Source organism: Eschscholzia californica, unplaced genomic scaffold (genome assembly GCF_041429995.1).
Source record: "Eschscholzia californica isolate CP2 unplaced genomic scaffold, dmEscCali1.0.p SCAF_3, whole genome shotgun sequence".
NCBI classification, from domain to species: Eukaryota; Viridiplantae; Streptophyta; class Magnoliopsida; order Ranunculales; family Papaveraceae; genus Eschscholzia; species Eschscholzia californica.
The window spans coordinates 33,450,037-33,465,352 of record NW_028238420.1 but is presented as its reverse complement, the minus strand read 5'-3'; the positions used below and the strand labels follow the sequence as shown (position 1 = coordinate 33,465,352).

Here is a 15,316-nt window from a genome sequence, read left to right as displayed (position 1 = left end):
TTCCATAATATCTACCCACAACTTGATTTCAAGAACTAATGCACGCGCGAATGTAATCAACGGCTGATATTGCTTCCCGAACATATTCAGGCGCCAACGTCTCAATATTCAAAATTAACCTCTCAGTCTAACGGTTACTTTTTCTAATTCCATAAATAGGGTATCCACCCCACCACCACCACCACCACCACCACCACCAGTGCTTCTTCATAATCAAGAACTTGATATTGAATTTGTTAAGATAATCATAACTTAGATTGTTAGGAGGTTTTCAATTTTCTGGTTTCATTTAGTTAGGAATTGAGAGAATGTTTCCAATTTTGTAAAGAGATGAGAGATTTAGTAGTTTTGCTTTTCAATAAAAACATTTTTAGGGTTTCTTTTTTTTCTTTTTGTTGAACTAGGTTTCTTTTCTCATTGATAAGAACTGATTATTATATTCTTTATTCTTTTCCATCATTCCTTGTATTCAAGTGGAAGGACAACCATGAATTGAGCTGTCATTAGACAAAGAGAAGATATGACTCCATCTTTATATAACCTCAACTTCAAGTATAATATTGTTTTGTCCAACAAAAAAACATCATATTTATGAACCTACAAAATTACACTGAAAATATTACCAAACTCGGAACCCAAAAAAGGGCCTTCACATTTGTTTAGAAAAAACAAAAACAGAAGATAAATAAAAATAAACACACTACTTTAGTGAAGTACCCTCAAACGATCTATGAAGAAAGAATACACATTCAACAAAATCGATATACCACGAGTTCTGCAGATATCTCAATGCTAGTCATTACGGTGATTTGGTATGAACTTATGGATTCTCGTTTTCCTTTCCACGATTTCTAGCCGGATACTGAAGGCTCCGGTGAGTTGCAAGGGTTAAACAGATTTTTGTTCTAGTTGTAGATTTTTACTGGCTTCTCATATGTATGACGATTCTGCACAATTTAAAAATCAAATCATCAGATAAGCTGATGGATTACAGAGAAGTTTCATTGGGAGAGACAAAGAGTTCATCATTCATATGACACGAGAGAAGTGCTATAGTTGGCAAGAAAATATATCACGGACTTCATGGAAGGAACATTTTCATGTTTCTGAATGGGCGACACCGAAGGGGTATTGGATGGCCCTTGTTAGGGTTCTGGTTAGGGCTATTAAGACAACAGTTTGGGGGTCATTACAATTAGGGTTTTAGAAGAGTTTAATCCACTATAAACTGCTATAGTATACCAGACCATCAGTGTTAGCGCGGCCTACGAATAGGGTCTCTAACCGCTTATTTTACTCATTCTCTGATCAATGAAAACCCAAGTTGCTGGCATGTCTTTCTCTATGTCATTGATGAAAGTTTACCTGATTAGTTGTATGAGCTCTTTTCGGGCCATTGTCAGGGTGCTCCAGACCAAGATACTGCTCCCACGCTCCATAAACATCTCTTCTCTGAAATGAGAAGTATTGGTAAGTCGTTGCTTCAAGATAAATCTTGGAAGATAAAAGTTTGATACTGAAGATGCAGTTAATGCATGAGTAAGCACCTTGAAGACTTTTCTCCGGAGAAACTTCTCTCCATCTATTTCGGGATGATGCTTTCCTTTTTATTTGTTCTCTCGAAAGCAATGCTGAAGGTTCCTGATATGTCTGTTTCTAAGACCAATTAAGAATGCTGATTAAAATACGATCAACAAAAAAGCAAAGGAATGTCACGAAAGTTGCATTGAAAATAACAAGGTGCTTGTAGATGGATTATACAACCTTCTCTAGTAGCATCCATAAGTTCCTGACTAGGTGTTTCCTTTTCGTCTGTCTTCATGTGCTCATCTCTGGATTTATAGCTTAGTATCTCACTAGATTGGCTAGGGTTGTCTTTTTCAGGAATGTCTTGTAAAGAGAGAGCCTCATCACTATCAGAAAATACTGATGAATAACGATGTTTATAGCTAGCAGTCTTTCTGACATGAATCACAAGGACACACTCATAATAACATTGAAAAATAAAATGTTTCTGTCGTATACTTGTATAATGATCTAGAAAGACAGAAATAAAACTCATACCCCAGAATTCCAGGTCGACGACTTCGAGCTTCCACGGACAGATTAGATCATTAGAATTAGTTGAATCTTTTCAAAACTCACCCCTTTGTTTCTGTAATTCTTTTCTGGCATCTACGGCCCAATCATGAAGCAGAGTATAAGAAAAACCTAACATAACCGCTAGAAATTATTGAAAGTAAAAAAAAAAAAAAGAGAAAGAAACTGCGGAGGAGAAGTACTTTCAAGCTTTTCAAAGGCGGTGAAGAAATCTTTCAATTGGTCAATGTTTAAATTCACATTGTCATTTAAATCTGTCTGACTGATACACGAAGATAATACAACCATCAACTAAGTATCAAATTAACAAGCCTTCACCAAATAAAAATAACTACTTATCCGAGTTAATAGATCGAATTCATTTACCTAGCTTTAGGCTTCAAAGAGAACTTAGCCCTTTTACGACATAGACCAGGACGTCGCTCTTGAGGATGATCCATCGCCTTTCCACCAATCACTTTATCCTCGTCGTCTAGTGGCACAATATTTGGAAACTCTGACTTTTGTAGCACCGGATTACCATTCAAAATTGTCTCTGCTTGTTCTAAAAGCTTCCCTGTATTATCAGTTGCCTGCTATTAAGAGCACAGATCGTTAATGAGCTCGAGTAGAAAGAGTTTCAATTACCCATAAACAAAAACATCTTATATTTCAAAACTAACACATACATCTCTTAAATAGTACTTTGAACAGACTGATGATCAACCATTGATTTTTCAGATCAACACTTGAGAGAGGTTCTCCTAAAACAGAAAACGTAAGCACGATCAACCCTAAAAATCAGTAGAAGAAAGCCCTCACATATTCTCAGTTTGATTACCATGAAGCTAAAATCACAATGTGCATGCCTACGATCTGTGAGGTAAAATGAACTTCAATATAGTCCAGATTGCTCAAATTTAAGACCTAAAAGTAATCTTAGATTATGGAAGAAGAGGATAATTGATTCTAGGGCAAATGGGAGTGGTGGAAAGTAAAGTACCATGATTATGCATTTGAGATGACTCTCGATAATCTCCATCTGGCCTTTGGAAACTATTTGCGCAGAGCGATTATAATAAGTGAATGAGCTTCAAACCAAAATTCAAGCGGCAAATTGTGGAAGATGTTACTTCCCAAAGTTTTTATTGTTACTTTTATTTTTATTATAACTAGGGTATAGCATGTGCCTTCGGCATGGAACTCTTCATGAACGACAAGTATTTTCTTACATCGATTATTACTTCCCGAGTGACTGGGCTCTTAATATCTCTCCATGAATTAGTTCCTAATGTAAAGACCATAATAAATACACAAACACTTGGTGCAAAGATAAAATCATACTAATTAATAAACAAACTAAATGATAATAAAACTCAAATAAATAGATAGGAACAAATTCAAAATAATAATAATAGAGAGAAAACAATGGAGATTAATAGTAAAATTAGAAAACCCTAAATTTATCAATGGGAATCAGAAAACAAACAATGGAGATGCTCTGCTGTAGCAGTAAAGCCAGAAAACCTTAACAACGGAAGATTTTAGGAAACAGAAATAGAGTTTCAGTAAAACCAGAAAACCCTAAGTTAAAACAATGGAAATTAAAATCAGAAACGCACCTTTTTAATGGTAAAATTATCAAACCCTAATCTTAACAATGGAAGATTTTGGGAACCCGAAAGATGGTTAAAGTAGAAAACCTTGTTGATTAAATGAAGAAAACGAGATAACCCTAAGCTTAACAATGAAAGATTTTGGGAACCTGAAAGAAGGATACAGTTTGTAACCCAAACAAACACACCCTTATAATTATTTACTACCAGAGAAGAGAAATTGGACGGCTGATATTTACTTCCCAAACTTATTCACGCGCGAAGGGATCAACGGCTGATATTATTTCCCAAATTTATTCACGCGGATTTCAGTCGGAGGCAATCAAGAACTACTGCTGCTAACTGCTCTTAAACTAATCCACGCGCGAATGGAAATATGGAAGGAATCAACGTCTGATATTGCTTCCCGAACATATTCAGGCGCCAACGGCTCAATATTCAAAATTCACCTATGTGTCTAACGGTTACTTTTTCTAATTCATTAAATAGGAGGAGTATCCATCCACTCCACCACCACCACCACCAGTGCTTCTTCATAATCAAGAAACTGATATTCATCTCTTTAGAATTCATCTCTGTTTCTCTCTCTCTCTATTTCCTGATCAAGAACTTGATATTCATCTCTTGCCCTCTCACTCTAACGGTTACTAACCCACTACCAAGATATCAACCCCTTCATTATCCATCAAGAACTTGATTAATCTCATCTTAAAAACACTTTCTTCTCTCTCTCTCTGCAATCATTAAAAATACTTTCTTCTCTGCTAATTTGTCTCTATTTTATTCAAGATCAGAAATTATGATGATGATGAACACTAACCCTAACCCTAACCCTAATAATAAGAGAAAGAGGGCTGATGGTGATCATAAAGAGAAATCTGGTATGAAGAAGAAGAAGAGTTATGAATCAAAAACATGTAATTTGAAGAAAAAGGCATTTGAGTTATCTACTCTTTGTGGTGTTGATGTTGCTTTCATCTCTTTTGCTCCTACTGATGGTTCTCTTCTTCATACTTGGCCTCCAAATAAAAATCAACTTCTTCCCATCCTTCAAAGATACCAAAATACTGATGATAGGAAGAAATACATGTCATCTGGGTCCTCATCTGATTTAAAACCTAATAAGAAAGCAGCAGCTCATCAATCCAAGAAGAAGATGGATCAAATCATTGAAAAATCAAGTTGTGATTTTGTAAACCCCCCTAAACCTAAAAGTACAACAACAAGCAGTAGTAGTGAGGATGATGATGAAGTTGCTTTTTTGAAGTATTGTCATGGAACATTGGAGTCTAAGCTGAAACATATAGCCATGGATATGGATGAATATGATGAAATTTGGAAGGATATGGCTTCTGATTCCTTCTTAAACCCTCCTAATTCTAATTCTATTACTGCTGATTTCTTCTTAAACCCTTGTATTGAAGATGATGTTGATCCAGATTGGCAAGCAATTTTGAATAATGATCCACATTCATCTTCTTCACAAATTGAGAGTGATTTGGTTAATGGACACCCTTCATTTCTTGATCCTGATGCATTCTCATTTGAAGAATCTCGTAACCGTGATCAGTTTCTACCAGGATGGGAAGAGGAGTTCCTCAACACTTAGTACGATTTGAGGTTTTCAATTTTCTGTGTTCTATTCTTTGTTCTTTTCCCAATTTTGTAAAAAGAGATGAGGAATTGTAGAGTATTTGTTTTCAATACAGATATTTTTTCTTTTATAGTGTTTCTATTCTTTGTTCTTTTCCACAATTCCTTGTACTCAAAGTCACAAGGACACTTTAGTCTCTTATCTACTTCTTGAAAGTACAATCCACTAAACCTTAGCAACATCACCATCCCTAACCTCTCTCTCTCTTATATTCTTTGACAACCAATGGGGAATTTCAGGAGACCATGAACAACAAACGAAGAAGACGTCCGAATAGGATGCCTCAATTTGAAGGACAGAGAGAGAGAGAGAGATCAATGAAATGCTACTTTTTTGACAAGCTCTTTATATTCGTCCGAAACAAAAGACTTCACTCTCAAAGCAGGTTGTTCTTTTTTGCTCCTTGCTGAAGACTCGTACTTGAATCCAAGTACTGTTAAGTGGTCTGCAGAAAATAATACGACGCTTATTAATTGTGGTATGCAGGAATAAAAATAATAAGGTGAAAGAGATGAATAAAAAGGGCTTCTCTAACTAAAATAGTTAAGCAATAGTTGTTGTGATCCCTGCAGAAAGAACAAAATATAAATGTGTAGAAGAAATAGGATATTCATTGTTGATTCAGCAGCAGGAATCACAGAAGAAAAGGACCTTACTGCAAGAGGGTTAGTGGTCGCTGATACACGAAGTAATTTGTGATAATTTACGATAAAGAAACTATATAAAGAATCATAATTTTCATTTTTTTAAGCACTCATTTGAATGGGAAATGAAGAAAGCAGTTGTTGAGTGCAATGTAGAGGTGTCATTAATCGAAGAGCTAAAAACAAAGTAAATAACTAAAAAAAGTAAGATATGGAAAACTTAAATCATATCCGAGTAAGAGAAGGAAAATCTACTTTTATGTATTCGTCCAAATCACAGTCTTCACATCACCTTCAATTATACATTCGTACTCCTGGAGGTTTAATGCCAAGTATGTCACCAATTTTGCAGCTCGTGCTTCTGCTTCCATGGTTGAAGTCGCTGACCAGGTTTGGACCATAGCCATTACGAATACCCCATCACTATTTCGACATATTGCTGCCCCACTGTCCGTCCATGAAGTAATGAAGCATCAAAATTAATCTTCAGTTTGTCCTCCTGTGGTGCTGCCCAGAATCGAGACTTCACAATAGGATTTAGGATTTCGGTATTATTTGCAGTGTGTTCAATACCCGAAAAATCTTGTTGTAGTAATTGTGCTTCTTGGATAATCCTATATATATTTGGTTGAACATTATTGAATGTACAGTTAATTCTCGCCTTCCACAAGCACCAAGAAACATAGACTCTTACTTCAGTAACCTCATGTTCTTCATCACCTGCCAACCATTTACAAATGGTAATCAACTTAAAATCTTCATCCCCATCTACTCTTTGCTATTGAGGTATATAAGGATTTTGCAGTAAATAAAAATTTCAAAATTTCGTAAAAGACTATACTTGTTCTTTTGCAAAATAGAAACAAAAATAAGACATAAAATTATCCCTGTTGACATCTCACAAGGTGATCAAAATATCATCATGGATATAGATAACCGAAATATCATCATGGATATAGATAACCGTTCGGACAAACATAAACTAAAAATTATCAATTAGAACACATTCAACATCTGCGGCTAAATTAGAGTAGACTAAAAAACCAACAAAAAACACAAATCATTGTAGTCTAATGGCAATACTAAGCCAACAATATTAATAGAGAAAGATGACTAAATGTTCATCTAAAATTTAACAAACCACCTCCAATATCCAACTGAAATAAAATAAAAGACCCTCATGGTTCTCTTGCAGCTAAAACTTCAAGCTACTAACTCATTCTCCTCTCATCCCATGCATCCATCCATTAGGATTTCTACTGTCCTTCTGTATCCATACATGAAACTTATTTGCAGATCAAGATGGTTGATGCAGAAACCTCCTTGATACCAGCAGTACCATGCTGATCCTGATTAAGTCAATACAAGAAAATTAGAATTTAACGAAAGATTATGCTTTAAAGCTCCGAGAGCAAAACTAATAAGGATGAACTTTTTGTTTTGAGATTCCGATCTGAAATTTGACTCAAGATCTTTATTGACTCGTGTCAGATTATATGGCATGTTGGTTGTCGTATATCTCGTCTCTTCATGACTAATTAGGGCTACTTATTGTGAAATAATGACTCAGACGTAGAACAAGTCCGAATGGAGAGTCCAATTCAAACTCCGACTACTCGTATTCAAACAATTCTGACTTAAACGGATCTGTTTTGGAGAACAGATGAAAACAAACACACCCTCAGATACCAACAGTTGAAGATAGAAATAAATAAGCAGCAAACCTTATCTTCATTGAAATCTTTGGCAGCAAACTTGGTGCAGCAAGCGGCAAACTCGCCCAACCGGAGCAGAAAGCACCTCATCCTGGACCGACATTGAGATTTGTTGATTGATAGCTATTCATAATCATCATCAAATTCACCATCAGACAACTCGTCGAATGCCCTCATATCGAGCTGGTACCGAAGAATTCCTCCAATACCACCAAATCCTCTGCAAAACTGAGAACCCTCTGGTGATTTGTTAGTGACATATTCAAGAGTACAACCAAATTGCCTATACTCATTAGCAAACCATTCCAAAAGAGATAGTTTTTCCTGAACTTCCCATTCTGCGTTGTTAGACGGATCACGGAAGTTGCTTTGAGTGGTTTCCTGATCTTTGTTGTAGTGCTTTATTACAACTTCACCTGTCACACTGTTTTTCAGCACATATCTGTTAAGATCCAGATTTTCCCATACAATTAGGGTTTCAACAGAACCCACCTCTAATGCTTTCAGTGTGTCATCTACCCCAGATACGTACTTTCCTGTGTCCTGGCTTATCTCGTCTAAGTACTTCGTAATTAAACGTTTCTCTTGGACAAATTTCACATTTGAGAGAATATCCGCAGAGAGCTCGATTGCCTGGTTGAACCCGTTTTCACCACCATAAGAAACATCCACAACATTCAATATTTTGGTCTGAAGACGAGAATCAAACATATCAGATTGGCTTAACTCCGTCTTAAAATCAGCAGATCCAGCAAGGATGAGTCCTGAAACATTGGGCTGATTAGTAGCTGGATTAATGTAGAATTGTGTTGCTAGCTCAGCTGTCTTTCTCACATAATTGTGACGCTTCTCCATTCGAAGACGAGCAAAACGCAAAGCTGATTGACCTCCTCGTCCATGCTTCTTTGGGAGATCAACACTGAATTTGTGAAGGATTTCACGAGTATTACCACTTAAAGTTCCAAAAAGAGTTCCATTTCCATCCATCACGATGAACCCAAACTTATCGTCGGATTCAAGAAGTTCGTTCAGAGCCTCTGTGTGGAACTTGTTATCACATAGATAAAGAGATGCATTGATAGGCTTAAAAGGTTCAAAGTCAATGGTTACCTTCTTCTCCTTCCCATCATCAGTAACAATGGTTCCTGTGTACAGAACCAAACCATTCGGAGGAACCTTGTTGTAAAGCTTCAGCCTCTGCTGGGCAGAAGTAATAGCACCCAAAACAGACTGACGGTTAATCCTACTTTTGATGTTAGATGCAGTACCAAATTCATCACCCAACATCTTAGTGACCCGCGCAATCTGATCACGGGGAGGCATGATAAGCGAAATCATGCTTGTTCCATTTCCTCTAGCAGCTTCCAATGCCTTGATCCGTTTCTTGATCTTCCAGATCTCAATGTCCTTGTCAGTTTCGTGGCTATCCGACATTGTAAGACTCGTAAAAAGCAACTAGTCCGTAAAAGAAGAATAAGTATCACAGATCTAGCAATCAAATATACACCAAATTCACGCTATTAATGTTAAGTGATACAAAACAAATACTTTAATTTATCCGACAATAACCCATAAAAGGAACATGTTAACATACTGAAATAACGATACGAAGCACCTTTCAGACTTGAACAATGAATAATTATAGTACTAGAAACTGAAACGGACGTAATGAAATAAAAAAAATCGGGTTATCATGTACGTACTATGAAAAAATTCAATCAAAAAGTAGGATAATTTACCTTTTCTATAATTGGGGTTCATTAAAATATACTAATAAACAGATTAAAATCCTAAAGGTAACTTTTGTGTTAATACTAGTTATTAATGTGTGATGCCTTAACAAATCACTTATCTAAGCAAATTCAGTGAGCCTTTCCAATTAGCTTAACAATAACTATCCTAATCTTAAAAGCAAAATCAAGAACTTGTGAATTTTAAAGGATCTACAAAAACTTCATGTGTTAATATGAATCTCCCCTTAGGATTTAGTACTCATATTGTTCAGTTTGATTTCTTCATTATTACATCTCTTGGTAATATGTATTTATGACAACTTAATGTTCGTTTGTAATTTGGTTGAACGTTGATTGATATAACTGGCTATATCCTAGTTATAGATCAATAAACAAGATTAAGAATCGAAGAAGAGTAAATTAGGTTACCTCTCCCCTTGTCGCTCGCTCCTCTTCGTGATTTTTTCCGCCGAGGCAAGGCTTGTAGGGTAGTGTATATATTCTTAAGAATCAAAGAAGAGTAAATTAGGGTTTTTTTGTGCACAATTTTGAGAGTACTAATAACCGTTATATTAAAGGAATAGTATATTGTTCAGGGATGTTGAGGGAAGATGCTGACTGGGACAAACACCTTTTTTCAATTATGTATATTGTTAAAGGAAGTTTCTGTTTGAGTAAGTTTCTATCTTAAAAAAAAAGAAACTTATAATTGATGGAAAGTGTATATCTTCCTTTTAACTTTTAATTTATAATTGATGGCAAGGAAGTTTCTCTCAAGTAAGTTTCCGATCTTTCCTCAGTCAGAAAGGTGGAGCCTCCGACAAGAGGTATAACTTTCTCTCTGTACTTTCTCTTTTGTAGGGATTTTGCAGTGAAATATTGGCCTTTTAGGGTTCTTGTTTATATGAATTTATTCAATTTCTGCCCGAATTTAGTACCTTATGGTTCGTAACTTGAATATGGTGTCAAAAGAAAATTATCCTTCTGCCCTAATGTTATTTTTTGTTTGATTAGGTTCTGATGAAATATCTTATTTGTAGGGTTGGATGATCTTCATCATTTACTGACCTAAAAAACGTATCCTCTAATTTGTTGCCTGACCCAGCATAGAGTTAGAGACGTATTTTGGAGAGCTTCCCAGCCCTGTACCTATGTCACAACTTCTGTGTTAGGGTTTGATTAAGCCAACTCAGAGTGCTCCATTATAACTGTCAATCAATTCTTTGATTTTCATCGGTCTTTTGGTTTCTGAACAGAAACCTGACTTACATCACAGTAGCTCTCAAACAACCTACAGTAGTTGAATGGCAAGTGAAAGACCGCTATACCTTTAACCGCCTAAATTCCTCGTGTATAACCGGATCGAGTAATAACCTCCTTGCGTGTTCATAAGATCAGTTTAGCCACCTTCTCAAATAAACATTGCAGCAACTAGCACTAATGTTGATTAAATATGATTATTGGAAAACAAAGACAGAACAATTACTAGCAGAGGCAGAATATCAAATTATGTAAAGCATAAGTGGAACAAAGACAGTGTTTTTTCATATTCAACCAGTGGGCTTTAGAAAAGAAAGCTTAAGTGACAACATCGAGGTAGTCTTATGTTTTTATCGGTGACTGTTAGTTGTGACTTCCGGAGACAAAATTACACCAGTATATATCATATGAAACAACTTCTCCCATTAAAGAAGTTCAAACACAGCAACATACTATGTTTATAAAGCTATTAAGTAAGCACACTTTGAGCAACAACACATATGATACCCCTATCCAGCAGACCCGATGTCTCTTTGATTTTTTCTCAGGAGTTACATTCCCATGTAGTGACCCCTTCATAATAGTTTTAGAAAAAAACTCTCTATAGAAATATAATTTAACCCCTTAATAGAATATTCATATTAGATCAGATTTCATATAAGATGCCATATTGTTCAAAGGTCATTGTGATATCGATCTCTTATTTATTTATTTATTCCTTGAGGTAAAAGATCTCATATCATTCTGACAACATCCGACCATTCTATATTATAGACTCTTTGATTGCATGAGAATATTTTTCCGACAACGTTCTACTGTAGTCTTTAAGCTATCCTTTTTAGTTGATTCTGAAATTCCTATATTTGTTATATATGTTGATGATGTAGTTTCCCAAGCTTTGTGGGATGAGTGGAACTGCAACAACTGAAAGTAATAATTGTTCTTACAAACAATCCCGTAATAAAGGAGGTATGATTTAGACTTCTTCTTTCCTTCTCTTACGGACTAGAAAAGTTGTTAAGGATCTTTCTAGCATAGTTAAGTGGTCGTTTTTATTCAACATTCTGTGATATAACATACGTCGTATTTTTACTCCATATTAGGATGAGTCTAACGTTCTAGGATGAATAAACAAAGTAATCTTAAGCACAATGAATTGTTGTCGAAGTTCTCGAAGGAAGATGGGATTCCCTATGAGGTAAGATTACATCTCTTAATGCAGAGCTGGTTAATGCAGTACCTAATGATCACAAGAAATTTCTCAGAGATTTGGTTTGGGTAACTGAAGAGAGGTATATGAATGATATTATTGAGTTCATACCCTGGTTGTGATTTTTCTTATATTCACATCTAAAACCTGAATTTAATGGAACTTATATTTCATAGTAATATTTTCTTTTTCATTTGTATTATCATGTTTATGGCTATGTCCCCACCCGCATACAGATGATTAATACCACACATCACCCAGGCCAAAATTTATCTAAGTTTTAGCTTCCAAAGCCCCAGCCTATGCAGTGTCATGTACCTGACGATTGTGAACATATTCCAGAAAAGAAGGAACATCAGGATATTGGCATTGTGGCCGCTTTTCATCGGGAAGGGATTTCTGGAAACATATTATGTCCCCATCTTGAAGCTGCAAGACAAATCACAAAAGGGAAGGCAAAGACAAGTTACAAATAAACAGTAAATAGATAGAGAAGTTATCCACAAAGAGAATGGAAGTATGGAACTGCAATGGCATATCACTTGCTACATTCACATTACCTGGCTAGAGCGAAAAGTGACTTTCTTGTCAATGGGGTCACACATGACTGAGGGCTCAAACATTATCTCCTGCAGTCAGAAGATAACGCCATCAGATGCTATCAACGTAAACAAGATATGGTGCTTGTAAAAATGAGTATTTTCATTATCATGAACGACATAACAAATCAAATATTAAAGAAGACTGACCTCATACAAGTCTATTTCATCATCCAGATCGAATCCAACCATTTCATTAAGCTTTTTGACGATTTCTAAGGGCTTACTACTACCCTTCAGGAAGAGCCTCCCCACAAACCTGATACCAAAGAAATGCTTCATAACACTAGTGCAAGTAAATTTAATCCAAGAAAAAGTATGGAAAGTTAAAACTCATTGCAAACCTGAGTTCTTCTTTTTCAGGGTCATAAATTTTAAAGAAAAGCAGAGTATCTTCTTTTGTCCTATCAGTCGGAGGAATGGGTTGCAAATCCCGCGATTTGTAATGAAGGCAGTAAAATTAACGGAAGACAAATCCCAATCTAGGGACTAGAAATGAGAAAGATCATCTAAAGAAACCAATGTTGTAATGAACTTTCAAGGTGTACGCATCGATGCACGAGGCGGTCACATGATGCCTCCAGGCGTACGTATATGAACTCGAGAATAAAACATGTGCATACGAAGTCACATGTTATTTTCGAGATGTTGGGTATTAATTAAACACTTGGGACATTATATTATGGTTGTAAAGTAGAAATACTACATCAAGTGTTGTGTTTACATAGTTGATATCCTATTTCCATACAAAAAGATAGTTTATGCCCTTTACGCATCGAGGCGTACGCCCTAGCCTTGTGAGAGCAAACTGCCTTGAGGTATAAAAACGTACTTTAAAACATTGAAATAAACGATATATTAGCATTAGATTCTTAAACAATAATTACCGGCCCAAGCTCTAGTTCGAGAAACAATCTTAGTTCTGCATTGTGAGCCTTACTAGATCCGTCCCTCAATTGTCCAACCTACAATGCCACACTGAAATACTATAAGCTCTATGTGCATTTTCTACCAGATCCACCAACTCTAAAAACCAGTCACTCCTTTCCTTTTGAAGTAGCACGCCACAGAAAAGACATTTTCGGAAGAGCATTTTGCACAAATATCAGAACGATACGTATGTTTGCAGGGTATTTACAGATAGTGTTTCCTCCTGAGGCATGAGTGGACGATCAGGACGATACGTATGATTTTGACGCTTTGTCCATAACCAAAAACGCTGAAGTTGGACAGGTACACCAAATTCTTTTGCCACCTCCTCCTGCCCAAAACTTCCAATATGAGAACAAATGTGTTTTTCTTTGAACAAATGTGAAGTTGTTTTTGCTAATCCGATCAAACTCAATTACTTGAAAGGAATTTACTGGTACAAGAATAGATCGCATCCCCATACTACATACTAGGGTAAGGATTACATCTAACAACATCACGAGATATTTACCTTGAAAAGGTTGAAAGGCAACTGTTTCTGGATTCGAAAACTGCGGAGTTTGTCTTGATCAACAAGATCAAAATAAATGTTATTCCCTATCTGTTCAAGAAGATCCTCATTCCGTGTAACCTAGAGGTATTGGTTCAAATCAAATCGGTATTAGTATTTGTTTTGTCAAACGATTTAAACCTACTAATACTACTGTAAAGAGGTAGTAACCTTTATAATAGTGTACAGCTGATCTTCTTCTTCTTCTTCATCTTCTTCTTCTTCATCTTCTTCTTCATCTTCTTCTTCTTCTTCTTCTTCTTCTTCATCTTCTTCTTCTTTCTTCAATCTAATCTGTAACATCGCAGACATTGAGGCTTTGAGCGTAAGAAATAGGGACGTTGCTATTTGCTCGGACACAGGTAGGGTTTTATGCTAAGGGATGTTTCTTGAATAGGAAGCCAAGTTTGTAACCCAAACAAACACACCCTTATAATTATTTACTACCAGAGAAAAGAAAAGAGAAGAAATTGAACGGCCGATTTTAGTTCCCAAACTTATTCACCCGGGAACGAATCAACGGCTGATATTACTTCCCCAATTTATTCACGCGGATTCAGTCCGAATTAATCAAGAACTACTCTTCAGAATTTCAAAAATTAACCCTCTCACTACTCTAACGGTAACTTATGCACGCGCGAATGGAATCGACCGGCTGATATTGCTTCCCGAACATATTCAGGCGGCAACGGCTCAATATTCAAAATTAACCTCTCTGTCTAACGGTTACTTTTTCTAATTCCATAAATAGGGGTATCCACCCCACCACCACCACCACCACCAGTGCTTCTTCATAATCAAGAACCTGATATTCATCTTTCTCTTTCTCTTTCTAGAAATCCACCCAAGTGAACAACCCAATCTCTATTTCCTGATCAAGAACTTGATTCATCTCTTGCCCCTTCACTCTTAACGGCTACTAACCCACACTACCAAGATATCAACTGCTTCATTATCCATCAAGAACTTGATTAATCTCTTCTTAAAAATACTTTCTTCTCTCTCTCTACAATCATTAAAAATACTTTCTTCTCTGCTTATTTGTCTCTGTTTTATTCAAGATCAGATATGATGATGATGAACCCTTACCCTAACCCTAACCCTAATAAGAGAAAGAGGGCTGATAATGTTGATGAGAAGTCTGGTACAAAGAAAATGAAGAAGAAGAGTTATGAATCAAAAACATGTAATTTGAAGAAAAAGACATTTGAGTTATCAACTCTTTGTGGTGTTGATGTTGCTTTCATCTCTTTTGCTCCTGATGGTTCTCTTCTTCATACTTGGCCTCCAAATAAAACTCAGCTTCTTCCCATCCTTCAAAGATTC

At 36.1% G+C, this 15,316-nt stretch overlaps 2 protein-coding genes and 1 pseudogene across 4 annotated transcripts; all 3 read right to left on the bottom strand.

Moving 5' to 3' along the window:
- Positions 1-503: 503 nt before the first annotated feature.
- On the bottom strand, positions 504-14,878 carry LOC147549692 (uncharacterized). The gene is made up of 8 exons (XM_086665093.1): positions 14,757-14,878; positions 3,702-4,200; positions 3,083-3,606; positions 2,467-2,675; positions 1,765-1,913; positions 1,548-1,656; positions 1,366-1,452; positions 504-947 (listed from the first exon to the last, which is right to left on the bottom strand). Exons 3-6 carry the CDS (start codon positions 3,119-3,121, stop codon positions 1,583-1,585), a joined length of 471 nt encoding a protein of 156 aa, XP_086521219.1. The 5' UTR covers positions 3,122-3,606; positions 3,702-4,200; positions 14,757-14,878; the 3' UTR covers positions 504-947; positions 1,366-1,452; positions 1,548-1,582.
- LOC147549694 (eukaryotic peptide chain release factor subunit 1-3 pseudogene) lies at positions 6,900-9,940 on the bottom strand (annotated as a pseudogene). Its single transcript, XR_015236627.1, has 3 exons — positions 9,871-9,940; positions 7,718-9,163; positions 6,900-7,342 (listed from the first exon to the last, which is right to left on the bottom strand). The product of XR_015236627.1 is annotated as a eukaryotic peptide chain release factor subunit 1-3 pseudogene (transcript).
- LOC147549693 (ubiquitin C-terminal hydrolase 13-like) lies at positions 10,788-14,619 on the bottom strand. 2 transcript variants are annotated; one of them, XM_086665092.1, is made up of 9 exons: positions 14,162-14,619; positions 13,952-14,071; positions 13,649-13,771; positions 13,399-13,475; positions 12,855-12,944; positions 12,661-12,769; positions 12,472-12,540; positions 12,230-12,340; positions 10,788-10,878 (listed from the first exon to the last, which is right to left on the bottom strand). In XM_086665092.1, the coding sequence occupies exons 1-9, from the start codon at positions 14,300-14,302 to the stop codon at positions 10,873-10,875; spliced, it is 846 nt and encodes a 281-aa protein (XP_086521218.1). In that variant the 5' UTR covers positions 14,303-14,619; the 3' UTR covers positions 10,788-10,872. The 2 variants fall into 2 exon arrangements, with proteins under 2 accessions (XP_086521218.1, XP_086521217.1); XM_086665091.1 differs by lacking the exon at positions 10,788-10,878 and having other exon boundaries at positions 11,904-12,340.
- Positions 14,879-15,316: the final 438 nt, after the last annotated feature.

What these genes read in the sequence shown, in the direction of transcription:
- LOC147549693 (XM_086665091.1), bottom strand. Translation starts at nt 14,302, where the DNA reads ATGTCTGCGATGTTACAGATTAGATTGAAGAAAGAAGAAGAAGATGAA. An exon ending in CTCAGGAGGAAACACTATCT is followed by an intron (nt 13,476 to 13,648) that starts GTAAATACCCTG and finishes GTGGCATTGTAG; the next exon opens with GTTGGACAATTGAGGGACGG. An exon ending in ATGAAATAGACTTGTATGAG is followed by an intron (nt 12,541 to 12,660) that starts GTCAGTCTTCTT and finishes TTCTGACTGCAG; the next exon opens with GAGATAATGTTTGAGCCCTC.
- LOC147549692 (XM_086665093.1), bottom strand. Translation starts at nt 3,121, where the DNA reads ATGGAGATTATCGAGAGTCATCTCAAATGCATAATCATG. An exon ending in TCTTTGAAGCCTAAAGCTAG is followed by an intron (nt 1,914 to 2,466) that starts GTAAATGAATTC and finishes ATTTTCTGATAG; the next exon opens with TGATGAGGCTCTCTCTTTAC. An exon ending in TATGGATGCTACTAGAGAAG is followed by an intron (nt 1,657 to 1,764) that starts GTTGTATAATCC and finishes AATTGGTCTTAG; the next exon opens with AAACAGACATATCAGGAACC.